At 43.6% G+C, this 13,793-nt stretch overlaps 3 protein-coding genes across 3 annotated transcripts; 1 reads left to right on the forward strand and 2 right to left on the reverse strand.

Moving 5' to 3' along the window:
- Positions 1-3,309: 3,309 nt before the first annotated feature.
- Positions 3,310-7,158, reverse strand: BDCG_00572 (beta-glucosidase A). Its single transcript, XM_045416081.1, has 6 exons — positions 6,528-7,158; positions 6,254-6,396; positions 6,034-6,131; positions 5,580-5,973; positions 3,871-5,530; positions 3,310-3,795 (listed from the first exon to the last, which is right to left on the reverse strand). Exons 1-6 carry the CDS (start codon positions 6,585-6,587, stop codon positions 3,559-3,561), a joined length of 2,592 nt encoding a protein of 863 aa, XP_045271887.1. The 5' UTR covers positions 6,588-7,158; the 3' UTR covers positions 3,310-3,558.
- A 981-nt stretch (positions 7,159-8,139) lies between these two features.
- Positions 8,140-11,050, reverse strand: BDCG_16168 (uncharacterized protein). The gene has a single exon (XM_045425428.1). The coding sequence runs from the start codon at positions 10,135-10,137 to the stop codon at positions 9,769-9,771; it is 369 nt and encodes a 122-aa protein (XP_045271888.1). The 5' UTR covers positions 10,138-11,050; the 3' UTR covers positions 8,140-9,768.
- A 392-nt stretch (positions 11,051-11,442) lies between these two features.
- Positions 11,443-12,385, forward strand: BDCG_00574 (uncharacterized protein; the record flags this gene model as incomplete). Its single annotated transcript, XM_045416082.1, has 3 exons — positions 11,443-11,983; positions 12,100-12,181; positions 12,268-12,385. The coding sequence occupies 3 exons, from the start codon at positions 11,443-11,445 to the stop codon at positions 12,383-12,385; spliced, it is 741 nt and encodes a 246-aa protein (XP_045271889.1).
- Positions 12,386-13,793: the final 1,408 nt, after the last annotated feature.

The following is a 13,793-nucleotide window of genomic DNA, read 5'->3' on the forward strand; positions in this document are numbered from 1 at the left end:
GAGTCTGAGAACTTTAACTTTCTCTTACTGAAAGAGATCTTCATCAAAGTCTCTCTACTCATATTCTACTCAGATAAGCTTGATATAGTTATTTTCTGTAATGTCAGTGAATATATCATAAGTGAAATCCTTATACAGAAAGATTCTGATAATCACTTACACTCAGTTGTATTCTATAGTCAGAAAATGATAGATACTGAGTATAACTATAGAATCTATAATTAAGAAATATTAGCAATAATAGAGTTAATCAAGTATTGAAGTCATTTCATCAGAAGTAATCATTATAATACAGTTATATACAGTAATTATAACAATCTTCTGCTCTTTCTCATAATCAAGATTCTGAGTCACTGTCAAGTAAGATGAGCTCAACACCTAAGTGAGCTTGATATCAGTATAAAGTATAAGAAAGGTCACAGTAATTCAGCAGATGCACTCAGTCAGCACTCAGACTACTGATTACACTCAGATAATCTTACAGAACTCATCAACATATTTTATAAATTTCTTAATGAATTCTGTGATCATCTCTGCAATGCCTGTCTCAGCACCCTTGCAGTAGCACAAATAATAGAGCTGATCTCAGTTATTTCTACTCACACTCAGACTGAAGGTCACATCACAGAGCTGCTGCTGCAGGTGATCTGTGAGAACCTCTCTGAAAATCTCAAATTACTCATACCTTTAACAGATTATAATAACCTGGAAAACTGAGTCATAGAGAATGATCTACTCTTTTACAAAGATAGAATCTTTGTCTCAGATCACACACTCACTCAAGTTCTCATTCTGTAGAACTTTTATAACTCTCTCACTACAGAACACTTCAGATCTCACTGAATCTATATATTGATAAACTGTTGATTCTGATAGCCTATCATGCAGCATGATATGAATGACTATGTACACAGCTGCAAAGCATGCAGGTGATTCAAGCCTATCACTTATCAAGCATATAAAGAGCTCACACTCATTCTCATCTCAGATATTAATTAGCATACAATCACTCTTGACTTTGTAGTAGACCTACTCAAGTTCACCTGCTCAGTCACAGACATCACATTTGACACAGTTCTGGTGATTATATGCAAAAGATTTAAATGCTCTCATTACATTCTCATCACAGTGAACCTTCTTCTGAAGATATTCATGCAGTTATTTATCAATAACATCATTCATCTTTATGAAATGTCAGCAGTCTTGATCTCAGACTGTGATTATCTTTTCATCTCAGAATTCTGATACTCTCTTGTCAATCTTCTTAGTACTAATCATTATCTCTCTACTGTCTATCATGCACAGACTGATAATCAGACAGAAAGATAAAACTGTGAACTGAAAGTATATCTACATCTATACATCATCTACTTACAGAATGACTGAGTAGATCTTCTTATCTTAGCTGAATTTATTTATAGTAATTCAGTACATTCTGCTCATAATCTCATCTCATTCTTCATGAATCTAGAATATCATCTCATGTCTCTTATCATGTCTAACTTCTCTCTTCCAGAATCAGATGATATCATTGCAGAACACTGTGCAGTTCTCATCAAAGATGCTCAGTGAGAGACTTATAATTATCTTCTTCACTCTCAGAATCTCATATAGTATTATGCCTGTGACAAGCTCTGTGAGTTTCAGATAGATGATCTTGTTTTTCTGAATACAAAGAATATAAGAATACATCATCTCAATTATAAGCTAGATTACAAGTTTCTTGAACTCTTCACTGTGTACACCTGTGTCAGTACACAGACATATCAACTCAATCTGTCATCTTTCTATTATATATATAATGTATTCTATGTCTCACTTCTAGAATCACACTGCTTATTCACTCTTAACAATCAGCATATCTTTTCAGAGGCTCTACATTCTGATCTGAATAATGATGATAACATTTAAGAGATACTCAATATCAAGCTCATCTGAGAGAACTGAATTAAATATCTAGTATATTGAGTGAGTCACAGGCCTCAATTTGATAAATGAGTAGATTATGACTATCTCTCTAATACTCAGTCACATCTAGACTGACCGTGTGACCGTGTCTGAGACCAGGACCAGATTTTTTGATAGTTTCATTACCAATTCGACTGATCCCATTACACAGTTTTAACATTAGATAGTAGTCCCATACTGTCTCAGTGAGACTTACTATCTACTCTTGTCACATTTTCCAAATGAGACCATGATTTCCACTTCTCAATTTAAATTATTTTTATTGCTTTAAATGACTTTAAATCTTATTTAAGTGTTATCAAAAAGTGTTACTTTTTAAAAAATTAAAAATAGTCTAAAAAAAACCTTAAAATGTCTAAAAATAGTAACTTTATGCCAAGAATGGGACTAAATGAGACCAAATGAGATCACTTTCTCATTTTTTTCAAGTCATGGTTCCATTTTAAGATCTGATATATAGTCACTTTACCTGTTTTTTTGATAGCCAGTCCCAGCGGGATTCACGCCAAGAAATGTATGGGACCAGATCAAATGAGATCAAATGTGAAATTCATGATCCCGGCGGTCAGTCTAGTCACATCTTGATGTCTTCTATGTCTGCTACTCAATGAGGCCTCAATAATTATCAGTAATAAACTCAGTATCAGATATCTTACAAGCAGACTCTGCACATGCTAGCATGCTTGACTCTTTTCAGACACAGTATTATAATATTGATCACTATCAGAAGAATAATCTACAATAAGTCTCTTCATTTCTTATAGAGCAGAGCATGTTCTACTAAGAAGTAGAACAGGGTGTGTCTCACTACAAGTTTCAAAAGTAGAGCTGAGAGCTTCTACTACTTTATATAAACTCTAGAACAGAGTGCATTCTGCTAGAATCTCAGAACAGAGTAGAGTGTATCTCACTGATTCTACTCTCTAAGCTTTTCTTTTTTTTTTATCACTGTATACTCTAATTGTCTAATTATCTGTATGTCTTACTATCTACATCACATGTATAATATAATAACCTCGCCACTCTGGGGGAGGGATGAGGGAGGTGAGAAGGCAGAGTGTAAGGTCTAGGACTTAGGGCATGCTTACATACACATCATGTGACCCACAGAAGCCGCAGTGTCTTATACTCATTCTCTGCTTCTCTACTATCTAGTTCTCTTCTTCAAGAATCAGTAATATTACATCCTCATATGAAGCTGCTGCCACCCCGATATCCATGTAGCCAAGTCCTAACACCTGTGTCCGCTTCAGGTATGTGTACAGTACATACACACATTGTTGGATTAGTTACGCATGAGCAAATATCCCAATTGAGTAAGTTACTTTACTCGATATTCATTGGGCACAGAAAATTATACTGTCCGGTAGAAAATGCAGTAATTAATAGGATTTGGCATTATACGAGTCCATTAATAATAAAACATTAAAAAATGCTAGGCGCGAGCAATCGCGAACTATAGAGTTTTCCACAAAGAAAGGTGCCGTATGTAAAATCAAGAGGAATCAGACGATTGAACCTAACCCTAGTTGGGCGCCCTCATATGGCCGCCACACTCCCACAAAGGGAAAGAGAAGAAAAACACGGTATTCAACAGTCATTGGACGACAGAGGGGCGGATAGTGGTAGATTTCGGGATGAGCTGCCCACGTATACGGTCTTCGGATGTTTGGTAATCACCCAGTTCTGTGAGACAGGGTCCCAGTTGGACAAGTCCCGTCGGGTCAACGCGGTCTTCCAGACTTTGGCTTCGCCGGGTGCAAAAGTGAAGCGGTCAAAAGTTCGGAGAACAACTTTGGCGTCGTTGGGGCCGCCTAGGGATACGTACTAGATAATTCATATTGGTGTTAGGTATTTTGATAAACAAGATGAGGGCGTTTTGATTTGAATGTAATTTCTTACCAATTGTGGGACTTCATCTCCGAGAATAGTGCCGGTGTTGGTAATGGTCGCCGTTACTTCGTACAATACATCGTAAAGACCAGGGTTTCCGCCGGGGCCACCGCCAGCAGGGAGGAGTTCTTGTGGTGAACCATCGGTTGCTCCAGGCGGGACATAGTCTTCTGTGGGTTGCCCGTAATCGGGGTCCATGGATGCTTTCGCGGGATCAGTGGTGTTCAGCCAGGGATATATATAACTCGTAACACGGTCCATGCCTTCAGGGAAGAGATATGAACTCAGGTTGCCATGGGATTCACCAAAACTGGGAGCTGATTCCGTTTTTCCCTCAGTGGGGATGTAGGGTCTACATTTTACGACTTCAACGGCCAAGCCAGAGTATGAAAATGATGTGTAGCTTAGCCCGAAACCGAACTCGTAGATGGGGTCTATGTTCGCTTTGTCAAATGCTCGATAGTCGATAAAAATCCCTTCGGTAAAATCGACCTGGGGTGCGCCGTTCCCTGCATTGGGGTGCTTTAAAATGGACGCGCCATAGTCCTCTGCTGTTTTACCCCATGTGAAGGGGGTCTTGGCACCTGGGTTGACTCTTCCATAAAGAACATCCGCAATCGAGTTACCGCTTTCTTGACCAGGTAAACCAGCCCACAAAAGTGCTGTAATATTGGGGTGTTCATTCCAGTCGCCCACTAAGACGGGGCCGGTACTATGTATCACAACAACAGTATTGTTGCAATTGGATGCCACTGTGTCGATCAATTCATCACCTCCGTTCCAAAGGGTCAGATTCTTACGGTCTCCTTCATTCCCATCAACAGAGATGTATCCTTCTCCAGAATCAGCATTAACAAAAACCAGTGATACCGTAGCTTGAGACGCAAGTGATTTGATCTGACTCGATGCCCAGTTATCAAAAATCGAGAGAACGACTCCCTCTCCTTTATATAGGATCTCGTTCTGAATGGCTTCCGCGGGAGTTACCAGATATGGGAAATCAGCCGTCCCGCTACCCCATCCCATTGCCAATGTGCCTTTATCACAACCTCGATCAGGACAACCATTGGGTCCCAAAAGATTAGGCCCAGCATCTTCTCCAATGACCGCAGTAGTCTTTTCCAACCCAGTCAGAGGGAGACTCCCTGTGTTTTTAAGAAGCACAACGCTAGCTGCTCCGACTTGTCTGATGATATTGGCATGTCGGGCTCGAACATTGACCCTCTCATTGACTTTTCCATATCCTTCTCGAACGAGAGCATGTTGATAGCCGTATTCATCCCGAGTCCAGGAATTGAAGTTGGTAGGCACTTTAGCCGTGTCCCGACCGACTTTGTAATACGCGGCCATAATTCGAACCGCCATATCATCAACTCGCCATTCCGGAATTGTTCCATTAGCAACTGCGATAGTCAAGTTCGTTCCCCAGTAGGAAAGGCCTGTTCCGAAGACGGTATCGCCAGGCATTGACATATCCAGGCCAGCCAGAGCAGAACCAACGCCACTGTGCTGGGCCTGCCAGTCGCTCATAATAAACCCCTGGAATCCAAGTTCAGCCTTGAGAAGCTTGTTCTGCGTATAACTGTTGCCACAGCCGTAGCTGTTATTGATTTGAGTATAGGAACACATAACGGAGCCAACTCCTGCTCGAACTGCATCCGCAAATGGCCTAAGACAGGTAAGCTAGAGTATATAATATGGACAGATGCGAATCTCACCAGAGATAGAGTTCATGCATTGTTACATCATCAATATTTGAACTTGAACTCTCCGAGATATTGAAACCGTACCCCTGAGCCTCAGGACCCTGGCGAAACCGTTCCTGTTCGTTGCCTATAAAATGTTTGGCACAAGCAACGACGCCCGCGCTTTGAATTCCCTGGATAGTTTGCGCAACAAGAATCCCTGAATTAACGGGATCCGGGCCGAAACCTTCCCAGTTCCGTCCTCCATCTGGCGATCTTCCCAATGGCCCAATTGCAGGGCCCAATACAATGTCGACACCTTTATTTCGGTGCTCCTCGCCCATTGCTCTCCCGCGAATATAGGCAAGCTCTTTACTGAATGTGGCACCGACGTTAACACCGGCGGGGAACGCAGAAACGTAATCGGCTGGTAATTGTTAGAGGATATAAGTGTGGATGAGATCTGGCATCATATATGAATGCTCACCAAATCGAATTCCAAGTGGGCCATCTTGCAAGCAGAGGGAATGCAAGCCCATGCGAGGAATTGACCCGACCTGACCTACACAGTCTTCCTGCATCCATCTAATACCCCGAATTAGCACCAGCGGACTTCACAATGACATGTATATTATATCCCTAACATCCACCATTTGCCGCTCGCACATCAAATGCAAATGTAAATGTTATGGAACCAGGGGACATACCCAACACCCGTTGTTAAATTGACCTTCTCGGGTAGGGTTAGTTGAGAGACGAAAGCCCTTGCTCTTTGGACGGCATCTTCCCAGCCTCCTTCTCCAGATGCCCATGGAGATGGGTAATATGGAGGTGAGTACGCGAGAGGTTCCTAGGTTTTGCAACCGCGTTGATTAGCACCCCATCTTCCCTGTATTTCGCCAAACCACCTGGCCTTGTTATTTTTTTTTCCCTTTCTAATAATTTCATAACAGGATAACCATTGAATGAGAGAAAACTTACCTCCGCAACAACCAAGCCAGCAGCAGCAACGGCGGCGAGCTGGAGCAAGCCACCCCGCATGATGATAATACGCAGTACACAAACGAGTACCACTGATATATCAGCTCACGTACTGCAATTCATTCCACGAGCAACAGGAACGAGAGCAAGAGAGAAATAAGAGAGGATAATAAAAAAACGAAGAGGAGGCGGAAGTGAGAACTTCATATGGCGGGTTTCCAGGTTGTTGTGGCCATCATCCCAGTTTGGAAGGCTGCCGGTGGCTGATCGACACGGCGAAAAAAAAACCAATAACAGCCAAAAATAACAAATAGTTCGTGGACAAGCACCGGGAGCAGCTTTGCCCGACCGAGACCTTTTGGACCGTTGGACATTTGGAGTAGCAATGCTAGGCTGGCACGCAGATGTAGCAGGGAAACCTACATGAGCAAGTGCACACACGCATAGTTACAGCTCTGGATCTACTATGTATGTATGTATGTATGTATATATGTACTACAGCCATGATGGCGGAGGGGCTATCAGAGCTCCAAATGAAAACAACAAGGGTAAGAATAATAATACTCTTAAATATCCCAGTGCTCTAGGCGAAAACCCCCGTCATTTGCATCATGAATGACTTGTTTCCCGGTAGCTTTACGGGGTAACCGAATCGTTAAAAAAATTCTAATCGAATTAAGACTTTTGCGGATGGATATTAACCTTAACTACATGGCCACTAGTAATAAGTGGTACGTAACATACCAAAGGGCATATTAACTAGTTGATTCGGTGCAGAGCACAGGTCTAACTACTTGATTAACTAGTTAAATGATTCTATAGTTTAGGTAACTCTTTGGACTCGCTCTGCAAGCACAGAGCATATACCTCTTTACAGAAAGACACATAACTATGTAAAGATAGTACAAACATAGAGAGTGCTTTCCATTTAATATCAAGCAACCAGACAAGGCCGAGAACTGCTCCTTCGGCGGTATTTTATGTAAAATAAATAAGGTTTGTCTACCCCGTATCTACCCCATATATTATTACTCTAATTACACGCGCTAAACTATTGGTCCTCATACCATACCATACTACGGAGTACGGAGTACGCGTAGGCTGAGTGGGGATCGTCTTGGAGTTTTTGAACGAAGCCCGTCGACAAGGTACTCTACTACCATGTCTTCGCTCCAATTCTTCCATGAAATATTCTTGCGCGGTTGTCTTGCAAACTGATGCATGTTTCCAACGACCGTTCCACAAAAAGACAAGAGTCCGGCGTTCCCCAGCCAGCGTGCGACGCCTGGAGCCCGTCGACGACATCCAGAAAAGCCACGATGATGATTTGGCCTAGCTGAGCCGGGATAAGCAACGGAGAAACATCATTTACATGTACAGTACTCCGTACATACATCTATGAACATGGAAACTTAAGCATTCGATCCTAATTTGCCGATAACTCCATTGGCCATCGGAGTTTCGACGTCGAGGCTCAAGAGCTGAGCTACTATGACTTCTATGAGAGGGCACAACGTTCGACCGACCATTTCAAGCCGAAAAATAGTACGACTAAGGAAAATGCCACCTGTGCATTGCTGTCGGTTATTCTGTACCTAGGTATAGGTAGTTGCGACTGAGTTCCTCGAGTTTCTCATTCTATGTACTCCGTACATATCCCGTACTTCGGCCGTTGACCTTGTGAAAAACATAACTAGGATGTTGAGACATGGAAGAGACCTCATCACCGACAAGGATTTGCAGTGGCCAGGCCGAGCAGCTTCAGATAGCCTAGACACGGGCGGGGTCAAACTAGGAGCACACTGCCCCGCATGATCTCCAAAATTAACAAAATCGGTTTGTTATGGGGCTGATATCAACATCGGGTTAGATGCATACAAAACTTGCGCTGTTGACCAGACCTCATCTATCCTGTTTTTCATCTCACAAGTTCACCTACGACGGCAATGATTACATCAGTGCAATTGAGATATTTCCCATCGGACTACTCAATACTCAACACCATGATAGTCCAACGATAGCAAAACTCGACACGTCAAGGTATTTTTAGATGATAATAATCACCTTCTGTCCCAGGCCGTTCGAGGACCTAGAGACCCTTGTCCCCTGTCACATTGCAACCCTACGCCCTTCCGTGTCTGGAACCCCTTCCTTGTACGACAAGCAGCTGGGAGTTTGTGGGGAAATCCTTTGGGGAGACATCGAATGAGCAATCATAGCCCATGCAGAGGCCCCAGAACTAAAAGTGTCTGGATGTAAAAGAGGTCAAAAGTACCGAAGAACTGGCCTCAAGTATATGGCGATTTCCACTCAAATATAAAGTGAGCCATAGGATAACGGAGCAAGTGGCCAACATCACTGCACCCAGGGATTAGACTCTGTAGGAAGGGTATGTGTCTGTCAAAGGTCTTCCTCCCTCCTTTTGTATCCTCCCTTGACAGGTCCCAGGGTAAGCAAGCAGCCATATTCATAATCACATGTTCTTTTTTGACCAAAGTGACAGCGCATGTTATCACGGAAGGTGCTCAGGGACTATCCATTCTGCTCTGGGGGAGGATAATATGTAACCGCACCTAGACAGAGGGATGCTACCAGAAATGCACTTTTTGCCTTGGATTAATGACAATTGAGACGTCGGTTGAAAGAGAAGTTGTTATGCTGATGCTCTCACTTGTATCTAGTCAGGGGCTTTATTCCCTCCCTCTTCACTCATCCCACATCAGTCTACCTTTTTTTAAACAACCAAGGCGCAGGGCAGATCTTTTATCATGAGCTGGGATATTCCCGGCCACTACATGTTGTGCCTTAGTAAACTCTTTCCTACTAACATCAAATATACTCAAGTTGACCATGACTATTTCTGAATTTCAGCCAGGCTGGCATTCTTGTCTGGACCAAAATAGGCAGTAAAAGTTCCGCCACCCACTCCATTCACCTCCGACATTTGATGATGTGAGAGAATGGCATCACATAATAAGTAGAGCTTTTTGTATGTCACCCTATCGTACCACCGAAGTACCGAAGTACCGATGAGTATACCTAGCCATCATTGTTTGGTATGTAATGTACATTGGCTGAAGGGGAGTGTTGGAATATTGGATTTCCCAGGAGTATCTGGCAAATGTACTGCCTTTTCATGTTCAATATCTGCTTTTTTTTTTCCCCCATCATAAAGGCAAAGCTTTCCAGAAGCGTTGCAAGTAAAAATGTCATTATGGCCACCAAATTTTCCGAACAGCAGTTATGCCGCCAGCCTATTTATGTGCGCTGCGTAGATAATCACTATTGGAGTCGAAATGACATGGAAGAAAAGCTGCAGACGGCCCTGATCATGTGGAATTATGGGTGATGAGGGCATAGAGAGCATATGGAGCCTGCAAGGCGACCAACAAGTCCGTAGGGTTGAGTTCAAATTTGGGAAAGTATTTATTTTGATGCATAACGAAGGGATGTTAATCGGTGGCTCCTTCCGCACGGGCGTTTTGGCATTTCCAAGAGCTATCCGTGTGGTGTCCCTGGCCTGTCTAGCGATGATAGAGCGAGCCCAATACAACATAGAAACCATTTCCTTCCTGCGGTTGCAATTGAGGGACTGATTTGTTGGCCGCATTGGTGAAACATGTCAAGAGCATCACTGAGGCTCAATATAGAAAATAAATCATCAATTTGAATAAGGACTTTCAAAGAGTGATAACTGGTGCAAAGTAAACAGGGCATATTCGTCAATTGCCTCTTGTGCTCTTTCTGGGGCCCCATTCAATATCTCCGGGCGAATCGGGAACTGCAATCCGGATCGACAGTGCTCCAATAAAGAGAAGCGGCGGAATGACCAGTGGGCCTTGGTGGGATCTAGAAACTCATCATGGTTGGATGCTAGCTAGAAGTTTGTCATCAAGTTGCCGTCTTCCCTAACAATTCACAGAGATAGAATCTGGTGCCGAACTGGCAAGGAACGGGGAGGTCGGTCTCAGATGGGGACCTGTCGGTGTTACTATTTTGACTTTAGCATTTTGTAGCTGGAATGTGTCCTTGGACTCAGGTCGCTCGATATAACGACAGCGTTGTCATTGTTTCCCCTTTTTTTCTGCATAGTAGCCCATGCGTCAAACATGGAGCCAATCCTAGTTCAAGATTTTGTTGAATGTGTCTCAGAACCAATATACAGCTGGACACTGCTATAAGGGTCTTGAACCATATGACTCGAGAACATTTGAGTCATTCATTATCAGCGAGAAGTGAAGTCGCATTCTGTTTTGTAGTATAATTGGTATACCCTCGACATAGGAAATATCACGCACTCCTTCTTTCCATCGGAAAATATAGGGCTAAGGACCGGCGTGAGAAGAGGCGAGAATGGTATCCCATCCCCTTCCGAGGGAAACGTCGCATAATTTAAGCGCGATTGCCGAAATCCACGTGACTTACAGCCACCACAACGACAAAGGACGTCGTCGTTCGTGGTAACTGAATTGGCTACATATCCTTCAAGAATTTAAATCAGCACAATGGATGATAGAAATATCCTCCCAAAATCCAGCTAGCTTTTCTAGAGCTTCTAGGGATGCCCCGCTTGTAAATTCTCTCCTTTAGTCATCGCTCGATGTAACCCAGTGACGCCACACCACACCAAGGACGGACTCCATTTTCATCTCCTCTCTTGAACGGTTGATTTACCTATTATTATTACTTACCCGGTGTCCTTCATAGAGTTTGCCTATTAAGCAGCACCCTTTACCTTTGGATTAGGTAGCCCAAGCCGCTTCGTATTGGTCTATCACCGGCAAGATACTTGCTTGATTTACCCACTGGGCTTTCGAATCAAATATCATCCAGTGCAATCTTCGAACCTCGCCCCCCAATTATCTTTTCCAATTCTGTCTTCTTTTTGTGACATCGTCTCGAGAAGAGGGTCACTATGGTGTCCACGCGCCATCATCCAAGGGACTTCCCCCAGCCAAGTGCAACCGGCGTAAATACGCACGCAGAAAAGGATCAGAATCGATATGTTGTTGCTCGTGAATGGCGACACACTCCATCAGTAATCGTGACACTTTGGCTATGTATATCAATTCCAGTCGTTCTTTGGGATGCTAGCTATGTTTTACTTCGACCACATAGCATGCCCGGCGGGAGTCTGCACTACATCTGGAGTCCGTATGCCCTCTATGGCACCATCGACTATATCTATGGCTGGCCTGCATGGAACAACCGAAATGGGTTCACAAGTGCGCAAAGCCTGATGAACCTAGTTGAAACTGCGTGCTACCTTTTCTATTTGTTTGTGCTCTTTAACTACGGGACGACATCCAACTATAAGGGCGAGAACAAAGGCAAGTCAGCGACAAAGGGTGATTTCTTTGCCCCACGGAGATCAATCGGCGGAAGGTTAGGAGCGATTGCGCTGCTGGTGGTTTTCAGTGGTAGTGTAATGACTGTCAGTAAAACAGTGCTATATGGTGAGTTCTCCAAAGCTTGTGATGGCTTGTCGCTATCTACACCACCCTGAGTGTTCGAAAATATTCGGCCACTGTTTACTCTTCCACTAGCTAATAATATCTCTCCGATGTTTCAGGCCTGAATGAAGCCTGTTCTGGATTCGACAATGTAGGGCACAACAGCTTCTGGACTTTAATCTTCCTGTGGATCATTCCAAAGTAAGGCTCTCATTATTAATATTACACCATCATGTCTTGCATCGGCTTTTGGTCATCTAGTTAACCAATCCACTTTATGGAATCAGTGGATTTTGGATTGTGGTCCCCAGCTACGCCTCCTTTTATTTTGGTAACGAAATCCTAAACGCTATAGAGCCACGTAGCGGTCTCGCCAATACAAACGAAGACTCGAAGTCAAAATAACCGTAACAAGATCGGCTCTGCTCCCTTTCCTGTGTGAAATGGGAGTCCAATACGATCAGGCTTTCACGCAAGCCAAAAGACCTTGTCGAGTTATGAATCCCAACCTCCTGATTATCCGCAAAAATTGCATGATACGGCCCTTTTTGTAATCCGTTTGCAGCACTGCAGGAAGCGTGGGGAGCAACCCGAAGGGATTCCTGGATCTGGAGCCCCCAAAGACTTTGCGGCTGCGCCTCGGGAGTTGTCCACGGAGTTATCAGCACAGAACAGCATCTCCATTTTTTAGCAACACCGCTTGTTTTTGTGCCCAGGAATATCTTGATAGTGATACCACGTTGGATAGTTTTTGATGCAAATGAGAATTTTGATAACATAGCCACCCTAATATCATGGCTCCATTGCGTGAGAAAATCGCTGCTTCCAATCCGTTACGAGAATTGGTTGTCTATCATTTGATATTTTAGAACCAACAGCATTTCTCTAATTGTGACTTGGAGAGCCCCATGATCATCTGCTACTCCCGTAGCTCCTCCATAACCTATGCATTTTAACAACAGGACTTTGCCGCTCGTGATCAGCCTGGAGCTGCAAGGCCACCGATCCTCCCTTCTCTACATTCGCCGCTGGAAAGGTTAAAAAGTAGGTGGAATGTTTCCAATTCCCCTAATCAGGCTAGCCACTGAAATTCACAAGCTTCAGGACACATTCCCAGCGTTGTTTTACAAACGTGTACCGCCCCGGGAACCCAATCCCGAACTAAAATGCAGTGATGTGCCTCAAATGCTGACAGATTCTCATTGGTCGGGGAAGAACTGAACCCGTTCCGGCTATCCAGTCCACCGGGACAGCTTTTTCTTGCCAAGGCTTCTCCCCTCTGCTTGGAGATCAAAGCGCATACTACAGCTTATTCAGGATGACGGGAAAGTACCGTACAGTCGTCCAATGAAAACGACCCATAAGAAAAAGAAATTTTACGATGGGCATTTCCATCCTGTCCCCTGGATGCTCCGTATCGTGTTAGTTATGCAGAGGGTGAAAATGTTTTCGGATCCAGCAAGCCGGATTAGGGCATGTCCTTTATTTTTGCCCTGGGCCTGCCCACGTGTGTTTGTTATGGCTTGATGACAGCCGGTTATTTGAATTCAGGCGGCAGGTGTCCTAAATGTTCATTTTTATTGGGTTCGGAACCTCTCCCGGACTCGGATTGCTACTCCCTCGACAAAGAGCATTGCCTAAGAGAATCAAAAGCAAAAGGGTAAGACGATTTAAACAATTAACGGCCTTGGAAGTCTGCACTCGGAATGGCGGAATGAACACAATTGGACCTAAGAAAAAAAAAAAAGAGATGTTTAGTTTTGCAAGGCGTGAATGGTTCATGTACCAACGTATGGTACATGTACAATTGTTT

The sequence above is a fragment of the Blastomyces dermatitidis genome (genome assembly GCF_000003525.1).
Source record: "Blastomyces dermatitidis ER-3 genomic scaffold supercont1.1, whole genome shotgun sequence".
NCBI classification, from domain to species: domain Eukaryota; kingdom Fungi; phylum Ascomycota; class Eurotiomycetes; order Onygenales; family Ajellomycetaceae; genus Blastomyces; species Blastomyces dermatitidis.